Source organism: Portunus trituberculatus, chromosome 31, assembly GCF_017591435.1.
Source record: "Portunus trituberculatus isolate SZX2019 chromosome 31, ASM1759143v1, whole genome shotgun sequence".
NCBI lineage: Eukaryota > Metazoa > Arthropoda > Malacostraca > Decapoda > Portunidae > Portunus > Portunus trituberculatus.
The window spans coordinates 4994146-5007217 of record NC_059285.1 but is presented as its reverse complement, the minus strand read 5'-3'; the positions used below and the strand labels follow the sequence as shown (position 1 = coordinate 5007217).

General features: G+C 37.2%; 1 protein-coding gene across 8 annotated transcripts in view; it reads left to right on the top strand.

Moving 5' to 3' along the window:
• The window catches only part of LOC123511259 (la-related protein Larp4B-like), a 567482-nt gene extending 554541 nt beyond the window's left edge, over positions 1-12941 (top strand). For 2 of the 8 annotated variants that reach the window (XM_045266989.1, XM_045266990.1), the window contains exon 5: positions 3993-4452. In XM_045266989.1, coding sequence (XP_045122924.1) covers positions 3993-4148 — 156 coding nt within the window. In that variant the 3' untranslated portion in view covers positions 4149-4452. The other 6 variants (XM_045266991.1, XM_045266992.1, XM_045266993.1 and 3 more) reach the window with 6 other exon arrangements.
• The last annotated feature ends 131 nt before the right edge of the window (positions 12942-13072 follow it).

Sequence of the window (13072 nt, the reverse complement as noted above, 5' to 3'; positions counted from 1 at the left end):
ATATCATGCATTGGATTGGTAATGATGGTGATGATAGGGGATGCTTATGTGTAGTACCTGTAAATGTTAGACAGGTGACACATACGCAAACAAGTACATTAATGAGACAGTGTGGAGGATGGTGTAGTTTGGTGCACTGGATTAGTGATGGTGGTGGTGGTGACAGTCAGACAAGTGGTATTCCTCATCAGATCATGCATACCTGGTGGGGTTTTAAATGTTTGATAAAGCTGATTTAGTATTCTTGTGGGCATCTGTTTGGACTGAGATTTCATGAAGAAGCAAAATATTTCATTTATGGTACGAGTATTGTCAAAATTGTTAGATAAACATGTGGGTATCACTGCTGTACCTTGATTTCAATAACACTTTTCACTGCTTATCAGTTACATATTTCCTTTATCAATTACAGCTCTTTAAAGACTCAATTTTTGCATTGCAGTCTCTTCAGTATATACTTCTGTAGCTTAGCAAAGATTAAATTTTCCTTGCCTTCTTTTTTATTCATATCCATCCAAATGATTTATAACAATGGTTTTAACAATAACAAAAGACAAACATAGCAGTAAATGGGTTAAAAAGCAAGATATTTCACTTCTACCCTTGTCATTTAAGAACTATAGAGAAGTGAAGCAAATTTAATAGTATCACAAGTATATTCCAATCATATCCTCGTCAATGGGAGTGCATAACAAACTGGGTTATGGTTAACCACTGGAAGTATTAAACACAAGGTAATAGAATAATCACTTGTGGGGTTGACTGGCATTCTATGAGTGATAGTGAGCCCTTGGGATCATTAGTTGGTGGGTGATAGTGAGTCACTTCGAGTTGTGAGTTTGTGTTTGGCTCAAGGCTGCAGGACACAAGAAGGAATAGTCTTAGGTGTAGGGGTGATCTGTCCACAGTGCTAGTTTGCCCTCCCAGTCCTCCCTTATAGCTAAGTGTGTGTGTGTGTGTCTGTCTGTCTGTCTGTCTGTACGTACATACGTGCGTGCATGTGGATGTAAGTGTGCAAGTGCTGTTTCCTCTTGTCCAGTTTGTCTGCCTATAATTTATTTAGAGCAATATAGATGTACTGTATAAGCAATTTAGTAGTAATTAGTTACGTATATGTAAGTTCCTAGTAGTAGTAGTAGTAGTAGAAGTAACGGTAGTGATTGTGGGTAGAGACAGGCAAGAGTAGTAATGGTAATATTGATATAGTAGTAGTAGCAGTACCAGCAGTAATACCAATGGTAATGATAAAGATAATGATATATAATGATAATAGTAATATTTTATCATGATTTTGTTTTCTCAGTTTTATGGAAATGTGACACAGCTCAAATTTGCAGAAATACCTTGTGTGTGTGTCAAAGTCGAGGCAAAGCGAAGACGCTGCTAAGAAGACTTGCGAAGCTCAGTGGAAGCAATTAATTGATTGCATGTTGACATATTGTATATACCTTTATGCATCTGTGAAGAAGCAGGGAAGCCTGTTTTTTCACTTAATTCATATAACCTTTTAAACATTAGAAAAGATAAAATGATGAATGAGTGAATGAATGAACGAATAAATAAGTGGAATTGACAATAAATTAATAAATTTAACATTTTCATTTGTTACTTCCAGAACCAACACCTGTTCTCTGATATACAGGTAAAAAAATTTTAATTCATTATAATCGCATTACAAGTTCTGTTTTGCTGCTTTTCTTTTTTGCATTTTTCTTATCCCTCGCCTTGCCTCCATTCATATAGATACAGCATGTAAATAAGAAATGTATAGTATAGATAGAAATTATTCCATGCTGTATATCGTCCTCTCGGCAGTCACCATCTGCCCTCGGGAATAGTGATTGGTAACTGAATCTAATTTTATTCAGTTCACAAGTATTCATAAACATCTTGGTTGCATTTTTCAAGAGTTCTCGTTCTCGCTTTGCCTCGCCTCGGCTTACGCCAGCACCATACCTCCACTGTTAGTTTTATTTCCACCTGCCTTGCTTTGCTGCACTTCAATTCGGTGCATTACCCGTGAGGGGCTCAAGTTAAGCTGCCTCATAGGGATCGTAGTGGCTGCAGTGTGTTATCTTCCTCAATACATAGAGAGATTAGAGTTATTTCTCTCTCTCTCTCTCTCTCTCTCTCTCTCTCTCTCTCTCTCTCTCTCTCTCTCTCTCTCTCTCTCTCTCTCTCTCTCTCTCTCTCTCTCTCTCTCTTGTTCCTTCCTCCTCAAGAGACCCATTGCCAAACGTCCAGCTTGCTCACATGCACAAGTCGGTAGGTCACTCCATGGATCTGCGGGTTCCCTTACTGTATCTCTTAAGACTACCACACGAAGGAAATTTTTTTTTTTTTACTTAGTTTTTTAACCTATTTATTTACTGTTATTATTGCCATTGTTATTATTGTGTGTGTGTGAGTGTGAGTGTGAGTGTGAGCTGAAGGGATTTAGTTTTAGAGATGTTATACATTTTTGTCATTAGTCTCATCTTCCTACTGCTGCTGCTACTGTTCTTTTTTTGTCATCTTTCACTGACCAAAAAGAAAGGAGAAAGTAAAAGAGGAAGAATTTACAAGAAATGGAAGTTGTGAAAAAATCATAATGATCAGTAAATGTTAACCAATGTATGAGCACTGTGAGTGCAGAAGTATGAATAGGTGCAGCCAGAGAGAGACAGACAGACAGACAGACAGACAGAGGCAGAGAGACAGACAGTGACAAAGAGAGAGAGAGAGAGACATGGCATCTTTGAATTCATGCTCAGCTGCCAAGTGCACCTCATCTCAGGGAAAGGAATCATACAACCCACTTCCCCCTTAATAAATATTAACATCCCTTCTGGCGGTAGATGGCAGTGACACATTCCCTCAGTCCACTGCTGCCCCTCCATGCATGAGATATCCATGCATGAGTCACATGACCATCATCTCTCAGCATCACAAACTTCCTCTGTGATGGTCTCATACAGAATTGGATGAGAAGAGGATCTGCTAATTATCTTTTTGCTTGAACTCTTCATGCCACATCCCAAACACTTTTTTTGCTAGGAAAAGCATAAACATCATACCATTCCTTCCTTCATTCTTTCCTTCACTGTAGTTTAGTCTCATTTTGGTTCCAATCCTTCCCATCCACAAAGTTTTGGGATAGCCATATCATATGTTGATGCAGCAATACCCTTATTATCGTAGTCAAGTTATCATAGCAATATGACAGAAGTGTAGGGTACAGTGTTTTGAATTGTTGGTGGAGAGTGGCTGGGTAGTTAGCATGTACATGACAACAGGGAACAGTAGTGTCCATCATCTACGGTGTTCCTCTCTTCTGTTTACATATGAATCACACAGTAAGGCAAGTTGGTTATGTATGTCTAGAAATAGAAATGTTAAGGAACTGATGATTTGATACAGAAACAGTTTGGAGATAGGTTGGGCTAGTGGAGTGTTTGTGTGTGTATGTTTTGTGACATTTATTGGCATCTGTTTAGGTTGCTAAACAACCTTGAGTGTGTAGGCAGTAAATAATTGTTGCTGCATCGCATTTTTCACACATTTTCACATATTCCTATATTGGTTATCATCTTACAAGCACAGGAAGGTTTTGGAAGGGGCACCTAACAAGCGGCCAGATTTAGGTTGACATTCTCTGGTAGATAATTGGTTTCTGGTTGCATGACTTGTTTTCAAAAGGAAGGATGTAGTGTGATAACAAAACTCTTGAGTAAGACTGTGGAACCATTTAATTCTTATGAAAAAAAAATTGTGTAATATATTTTTGTCAGAAATGCAAGCATGAGTAAGAGTAAGAAAAAAGGATGAATAAGTACATAGTTTAATTTAAGTTGCCCTTATGTACTATTTCATTTGTGGTATGTTTGAATTGTATGAAAGTAATATTTTATTTATGTAGTATTTATTTCCCAATATCGACAAGGTTGGACGTGAGCTGAAAGACATTTTGTTGCTGTTTTGTCTAATTGCATTACGTTTTCTTTTTTGTTCAGTTTTACAGGACGAAGAAGCAACAAGTTCTCGTAAGTATGTTGTGTAGAGTAGAACCGCAGCCCCTGCGTCTCCAAGGATGTACGGATGCACAGCAGGGGTATGGCGGGTCAGGCAAATTACACCTCATTGAAAGACCCTCACATTCCCAGTCTTGAAGAGTTAGACACAGATTCCAACACTCGTATGGAACACAAGTGACAGACATCCTGCAGGTGCACTAGCCCCATGCCGGCCCTAGGGGTGTGGTGACGATTCCTTGGAGGCGGGGAGGCGGCGGGCCCAGCATGGCTGTGTCTCCCTGTTGCCTCACGCTGTGTGTCTCGCTTGCTTCCTGTTATTCGTGTCGCTGAGTCCTCTCTTACCACTTCAGCAATGCAACAATTAATAATGAATCATTGTAAACCCTATGTAACAATATAATCTTCTGATTATTTGGCGGAATCTTTTCATTATCAGATTTCAAGCATTTAATTTTTTTTTTTTTTTTTTTTTTTTTTTTTTTTTTATACATGTAAAACTCTGGGTTGCCAGCTTGATTGATGGTGTCCTCACTGTGTGGGTCAGTCTGTGTTTTGGCGGGTGGGTGGAATAAAGGCATGTTGACAGCTTGGCCCTGCCACATCAATATATTTTTTTTCTAGGGACTACCTGTGTACTGTTATATCCCAGTACTAACACTTAGGCATTAATTAACATAGATGGTTCAGCCAGTGTTAAGACAAAATACCTGGCATTCATATGATCTGGCTGTTGTTGAGGAATGTTTCAACACCAGTTGCGTCCACATGTAATACCTTGCACTGCATGCATCAGTCACAGGCACATGTCGACAACAAGAGAGTTGCTTATTCATATCAAGTACTTATCTTCAACTTGGGATTTTATCAGTGTTATGGGAAATTAGGTACACAGAAGAAAACTATTGTTAACAATATATACATGTATACAGGTTTTTTTTCAATAATGGGATAATCTTACATGCTTAGGTCTTCAGTAATGGAATCCTATTAAGATAACATGAATAACATTACTAAGTATGAATGATACCTCTTTTATACAAGCTAAGAACTGTGTGGCTTTCAGTATTTTATCTTGGGTTATGGGAATATGTTAGATTATATCGATACTCAGAATTTTATTGAATATAATAATGATCAATAAATTAGTCATACCTTTGCATAATTTCATTTTTTTTCTACAGGAAAGTCATTGCATGAAGCTGTGTCTCCTCTCATAGCTATACTTGTTCCCTTACATGTATTCAAAAAATATTGATTTTACTTCAATCATCTTGATTTTGTTTCATTTTCAGGACTTCTCATCCTTATCTTAAGAAACACTCAAGCATTGATAGTATTGATGTAGGGTTTCAGTCCTACTTAAATGTGCACCATCATGATTACTCAACCTGTCACTAACAATCACCACCTAAATCAACCAAATCTAAGTTTGATCCACAGTGCATAGATGTATGTAATGCCACATAATAATGAAATTAACTATTCATATCATAAATGTTGAACCATGAAATCTCATTTTACTTTTCAAGTACTAAAAAGATAAAGCAGGAAAGATTTACTTTCATTGGAGGGGGAGTTTGCTTAAACACTGCATGAAAGAATTTGAAAGTCAGAAAATGTGCTTAAAATGTTATGAACAACCCTTCTAGAAAATATCTCTATATATATTTTTTTTTCTGGCATACTGTTCTTTCAGAATTCAATGACGACTTCATTATGTCCAGCAAAAGTATACATGTATATACACAGCAGGTATTCTAATTTTGAAATAAAGTTTTGTATGGCACACATATAAAGGTTGTTTATAGGCTATTTCAGCTTGAGGCATTTCTTGGTCAGAAGTAACATTGATACATTTTTGTTTTTTAAATCACAAAAGTATTTCATGTATATTGATAGGTTTCTTTTATAGAGTTCAATAATACATAGTTCTTGTAATACAGTACTATAAATTAGAAAATTTTTCACATCATAGAATACATACAAATGGAATGGAGGGCAAGTGCTTCCTCCAGCTTCCATCTCCATGCCTCTGTTGGCTGCTCTTGCACACCAGCACTTGTCCCTTCATCAAATTTTCTTTCCATTGTATCTTTTTTTTTTTACCATCCCCTAGGTTGTCAGGTTACTCTATTTGTAAATCCAATTTGTTTAGCAAATTACATATCCTACCTATATCCACTTTTAATTGTAATGAAGGTATGCTTTCTTATCCATGATGTTCTCTTATCTCTACGTATATGTTATGCCAAGCATTATTTTCTCCATTGTTCTTTGAGACTTTTAAAACATTTCAGGTTTATATATATATATATATATATATATATATATATATATATATATATATATATATATATATATATATATATATATATATATATATTATAACTAATTTAATTCTCCATTCTAAATTAAATATTTTCTATAGTAGCTGAACATCTTTGCTTTCTTCATATTTATGTTTAGATCTGTTATCTATCATTGTTACTGTAAAATAATTTGTCATTGTTTATTTGTAGAGTTGTCTGAATTCTTTTTAGTATTCTTCATTTATTTTCATTCCTACCATGCTCATGGAAAGGCCTTATAAAATTACAATTTAGTACTAAACAGTACTGCTGTTTTATCTGATCCCTTTCTGTTTTGGTAGCTCCTTAATGACTTATTGAGGTCTTATGGTGAATTATCTTCTTGTACATTTCATTTGTTTTCTCTATCCACTTTCATAAATGGAAGCCTGTTCATGATTATTGAAGTTTACAGAATGGAAGGCTTTATGAAGCAGCTCTTAACAATTTAGTGTATTTAGTTATTCTTGCACAATTTGATCAATAGCATGGATGTGGTCTGTTGTTGACTAATTGTTCCAAAATCACGCCTGCTCTTTATATTGATTTGGAAGAAATATTGCTCAATTATAGACAGATGATAAATTGGCTTTTTTCTCTCTCTCTCCAAAACTATAATGCACAAAGAAGGTTTACAGGCACTCCTGTAAAGAAGCCTGCAATTTTACCTTTCAGAAAATCTTTTGAAACTTTGCTAATGTGCAAACCATCTTCAATTCCTTAACCTATTCTCATTGTTCATAGTGTTTTCTATTACCTGTGTTTTGCATGGTTACTTTATTACTCAGTGCTTCTACTTCAGGGTTTCCATTTTGCATATTGTTACACTGAAGACTACAGAATTTCCTTTAAAATTCTAACACTATCCTAATCATTTCATCTGCATTACAGGTATTTCTTGATTTATGCATGTTTAGATTATGCGATTTTGAAATAACATGAGATAAAAACTCATTTTTTCAAATTACACAAATTATTTAGAATGACATGATAAGATGCTTTGCTGGTATAGCAAATCTCAAGAGTTATGAGATTTCATGAGATGTTTGTTTAGGCCGCCATATTGTCATCATAGCTGAACACAGCACAGACAGAGGCGCTTCACCTCCAGGAAAGTTAATGATGCATGATGAATGTCATTAGGAAGGTCAGCGTATGCCGTCTTGCTGTCAGTTAGACACTATTACTATAGCAATGACCATCCTTCATTTATTCCAGTTGAGAGGTTTTCAAAAGTATTTTATATAGAATATGTGCTGCAGGGACTCCCCAGTTGCTCTCTCGGATGCATCCCTTCCAGGAATGGATTAATCTATTTTACATTGATTCTTAAAGGAAAAATGGTTTTGATTCATGAATATACATAAATCCCTTCAGGAACGTATCCCTCGCATAAATCAAGAAATCATGATATTTACAGGTTCACAGATCATATTTAAAAGCATGAATCTTTTTTTTCCTGTTTTTATCATTGCCATGTTTTCTTTTTTTCATTCATAATTGTTCTTTGTTTAGACTTCCTGAAATCTTTCAAGTCATTTTATTCAGAGATATCATTGGAAGACTAAGATAGATATGATTTTGTGTGTGTGTGTGTGTGTGTGTGTGTACTATTTTCTGTTTTCTTGTTTTTTCCTAATATGCAACACAATTCATTGACTCAGTATTTTAGACATGTATGAATGTATAATTTTAGATGTTTAGTCAAACTATATGCCTCGCATATCTTTTACCCCCATCCTCCAAAGGATGGACATAAGTGGAGTCTCAATCCCTGCCATGTCATCCCTCTTTTTCCAACACTTGTCACACAGTTTATCCATTTTACTGGTTGTCTTCCTTGTACATTTCTCCCCCCATTTTTTCCCTTCCTCATTTTCATTCATTCTCATCACATATAGACTACCCAAGCTATTTTAATGATTTGTGAAGCATTTGAAATTTAATGTATATTATTGATTCTGATTCAAAGTGGTGTTGGTGATTGAGCATGGTTAGTAATATTCATGTCAGTTTCACATTTGAAACATCAGCCAATGAAAATAACTGAAAGAAATGCTATATATTTACTAGAAATTTACATGGCTATAATGAAGTGGTCACTTAATTTTGGAAATAGGTATTGAAAGATAAGTCATTGAAGTAGAATGAGTCAAGACCTAAATCTTAATTTATCTACTTTAGATATTTGTATGAGTTTGCTCAAGGTTTTTTTTTTTTTTATCAGTGAAAAGTAAGGGAGCTCCTTGCCTGTCACTTGGCTGCCTCAGATTCATACCCCTCTCAGGTCACTGCTTGGGTAATGCCTACATGAAAAGTCTCAGGTTAACCTATTAATTGGACTGTATGAGCTCTAAGCTCTTTCGAAGTAGGTACACCCAGATATATGTCACTTTCTTTTCATCAACACTAGCTTGGAGGCTTCAGTCAGCATGATAGGCTCACACCCAATGCATTCAAGGTTCAAATTATGGACTGGGTGAAAAGAAAGTAAATTAAATATTTGTAGAAACTAAAGAACAGTGGAAAGGAGGCACCTGGGATGTGATAAGATGTGTGGGAGAACATACAAAGAGTGGTGGGCTCCATGAACATATTTTTTTTTTTTTTTTTTTTTTTTTTTTTTGGGGGGGGTGGGGGGAGGCACGGGAAACCATTAGAAATTAATGTTAAAAACAGGTGTATATGGAGAAGTGATTGAAAGCAGGAAAAATATATCCCGATAATGATGACATAATCAGAATGGAGACAGGACACTATGAGCCCTGCTCGAACCCTGTACAATACAACTAGGTAAATACACACACACACACACCGCATAGTGTAATGGTTAGCACGCTCGACTCACAATCGAGAGGGCCGAGTTGGAGTCCTGGGAAGCGGCAAGGCAAATGGGCAAGCCTCTTAAAGTGTGGCCCCTGTTCACCTAGCCGTAAATAGGTATGGGATGTAACTCAAGGGGTTGTGGCCTCGCTTTCCCGGTGTGTAGAGTGTGTTGTGGTCTCGGTCCTACCCGAAGATCGGTCTATGAGCTCTGAGCTTGCTCCGTAATGGGGAAGACTGGCTGGGTGACCAGCAGGCAACCGAGGTAAAAAAAATTACATTCGAGTGCGCACGCGCATACGTATACTACACTTACAGATCACCACATAATAAAAAAGATAGAAAGAAGATAGAAAGGATTCAAAGAGCTACAACAGTACTAAAATAGTTCGAAGTTTGAGAGACCTAATGTATGAGGACAGGTCAAAAAGATTAAAGCTTCCAGCATTGCAACAGAAGAAAGTAAGTTTTCGACAGGACAGGAGACACCTGGAACAGATTGAGTGAAGAGATTGTAGTAATAGAAAGTGTGCATAAATTTAAGGAAAAGTTAGATAAAGGTCGATATGAAGACAGGTCACTATGAGCCCTGCTTGAACCTTGTAATATGTACTACTAGGTAAATACAACCAGGTAAACACACACACACACACACACACACACACACACACACACACACACACACACACACACACACACACACACACATGGAGACGGGACAGTACGAGCATAGCTCTTTTCCCGTATGTTACAATTAGGTAGGTAAATACACACACACACACAGGATCTACCAACCCTGGAACAGAGAAGGGAGAGAGGGGATCTGATACAAGTTTATAAATTGATCAACAGAATGGATAAAGTGGATAATGAGAAACTGATCCTGAGAGAAGAGTATGACATTCGAAGCAGAAAATTGCATAGTAAAAAACTGATGAAGGGAAAATGTCTGGGAGGTGTTAAAAAATATAGTTTCCCACAAAAATATGTTGAGACTTGGAACAGTTTGAGTGAAGAAGTGGTGTCAGCAATGAATGTGCATAGTTTTAAAGAAAAATTGGGTAAGTGTAGATATGGAGATGGGGCCACATGAGTGTAAAGCCCAGGCCCTGTAAAACTACAACTAGGTAAACACACACACACACACACACACACACACACACACACACACACACACACACACACACACACACACACACACACACACAAAAATGGTCCCAGAACTTGAAGGGATGACATATGAGGAGAGACTAAAGGCTATGGATCTACCCACCTTGGAACAAAGAAGGGAGAGAGGAGACCTGATGCAAGTCTATAAATTGATCAACGGAATGGACCAAGTGGATAATGAGAAACTGATCTTGAGAGAAGAATATGACATCCGAGGTACAAGATCGCATAGTAAAAAGCTGAGAAAGGGAAGATGTTTGAGAGATATTAAAAAATATAGTTTCCCGTAGAGATGTATTGAGACGTGGAACAGTTTAGATGAAGAAGTAGTGTCTGCAAAGAGTGTGCACACTTTTAAAGTAAGATTGGATAAGTGTAGATATGGAGACGGGGCCACACGAGCATAAAGCCCAGGTCCTGTAAAACTACAACTAGGTAAATGCACACACACACACACACACACACACACACACACACACACACACACGTGTTGTGTGTTGATGTTGTCTCAGTCCTACCCAAAGATCGGTCTATGAGCTCTGAGCTCGCTCCGTAATGGGGAAGATTGGCTGGGTGACCAGCAGGCGACCGAGGAGGTGAATTATACACACACTGTCCCGGTAAGCGGCGAGGCAAATGGGCAAACCTCTTGATGTGTGGCCCCTGTTCACCTAGCATTAGATAGGTACAGGATTTAACTCGAGGGGTTGTGGCCTCGCTTTCCCGGTGTGTGTTGTGTGTTGATGTGGTCTCAGTCCTACCCGAAGATCGGTCTATGAGCTTTGAGCTTGCTCCACAATGGGGAAGACTGGCTTGGTAACCAACAGGCGACCAAGGTGAATCACACACACACACACACACACACGGTGAGGCAAATGGGCAAGCCTCTTAATGTGTGGCCCCTGTTCATGTAGCAGTAAATAGGTATGGGATGTAACTCGAGGAGTTGTGGTCTCAGTCCTACCCGAAGATCAGTCTATGAGCTCTGAGCTCGCTCCATAATGGGGAAGACTGGCTGGGTGACCAGCAGGCAACCAAGGTGAATTACACACACACACATAAATATACCTATAGTATTTTTTTTTTTTTTTTTACATGATATTTACATGATAGTCAAGAATAATGTTCACCTTCGAATTGAAACTTCCCTTTTAAAGCCAGATGTGCACCTTGGAATGTATCTTGAATAGGTTGTTGTGAGTGGCAGGAGGTACACCGTGACTGAGTGTTCCAGAGAGAAACTATTGTCACAAGGGTGAAGCTTGACAGGAAGTTCATTATTCACCAATTCCTTTTGATGCACCTTGAAGAAGAACTTCACAATGTAAATTTTTGTAACAAAACCTCAACATTCTGATTTATCACATATCAAGGAAATAGAATTATTGCTATTACCAGAGCTGAACAGGTCACAAGATGCTAAAAAGATTGACAGGGACAGCTCTCAGTGTTTGTGAGTGTAGCTTATCTTTACAGAAATCTGAAACAGAATTAAAGAATTAATACTTTTGAAATGTTTAAAGCTATTTTTCCCATAAACCTTGGCCCTTCAATTGCATCACTGGAAAAGATTTACTGATATATATTGATTGTCTTTAGACAGAAGAAATTGGAATCAGTGTTTTTGACAGACAATTGCAAATTTGAAAATAAGAAAATTTAGACCACAGAATGAGAGTGTATTCAACTTTTAAATGTCAATAATACAGCAGAAGGTAGTAAAGAAAAGTTTTGGGAGCTGCTTTTATTCACAGAGTACAATCTAAAGAATTTACTGTATGCAATTGGAAAATGTGGCATTGCACATTTTAAGTATAATTTTAAAAAAGGATGGCAACATTTGGTTCTGTCAAAGGTCAAATAGATGGCAACATTTGGTTCTGTCAAAGGTCAAATAGATGGCAACATTTGGTTCTGTCAATGGTCAAATATTTCAACAAGGAAATTACATAACTGAAAGCAGTGCTTAGTACACTGGCTTTACTTTGTACAATGATTCACCTGCGTATGTTCATTCTCTATATAGAGTGTGTAGTATGTGTGGTGTATTTCTTACATTAGTATATGTAGGAGTGGTTAAGACTGATGACCTACACTTAACCACTACCCTTTGTAGCGTGGTATTCCTCTTGAGGCTGTTTTTGGCTCTCTTAGCTGCATTACATGAGCTTTGCAGCTGCTAGTATGGAGTGTTACTTTTATGTCTTAAATCCATCTTATACTTGCATTAAGCAAACCTTTCTTGCTCTCCACAAGTTTTCAGGAACCTGCACCAAAGCAGTGGGTAATTTGTCTAAGCTGTATTTAATCTCATTCTAAAAATATTTCATTTTCTTTTTTACATCTTACCAGGACTGGTCTCTACGCAGTGGAGTTGTTAAAAAGGTTTTTATTAAATCAGTACAAGTTTTTCTTTTTATTTTACTCTTCCCTTACTTCTAGAGCACCAGTAGCAGATTAGAAGTAGAGGTACCATCATGATACTGTTGGATAGACTCTGAGTGAGAGGAATGTTTTGTTGAAACATGAAAAATTGTTACAAAAATACAGACTTGGATGTAATATTTGAACTTCAGTCCTATCAGATTCCATCCAATGCTATATGTGAATGGCACCAGAATGCTCTCTTCTTTCTTTGCATGTTGACTTATCACTTATATAACACATCACTATTATGTTCTGTTTCAATTAGAAATTATGGTATTGGCTCTTCGTATT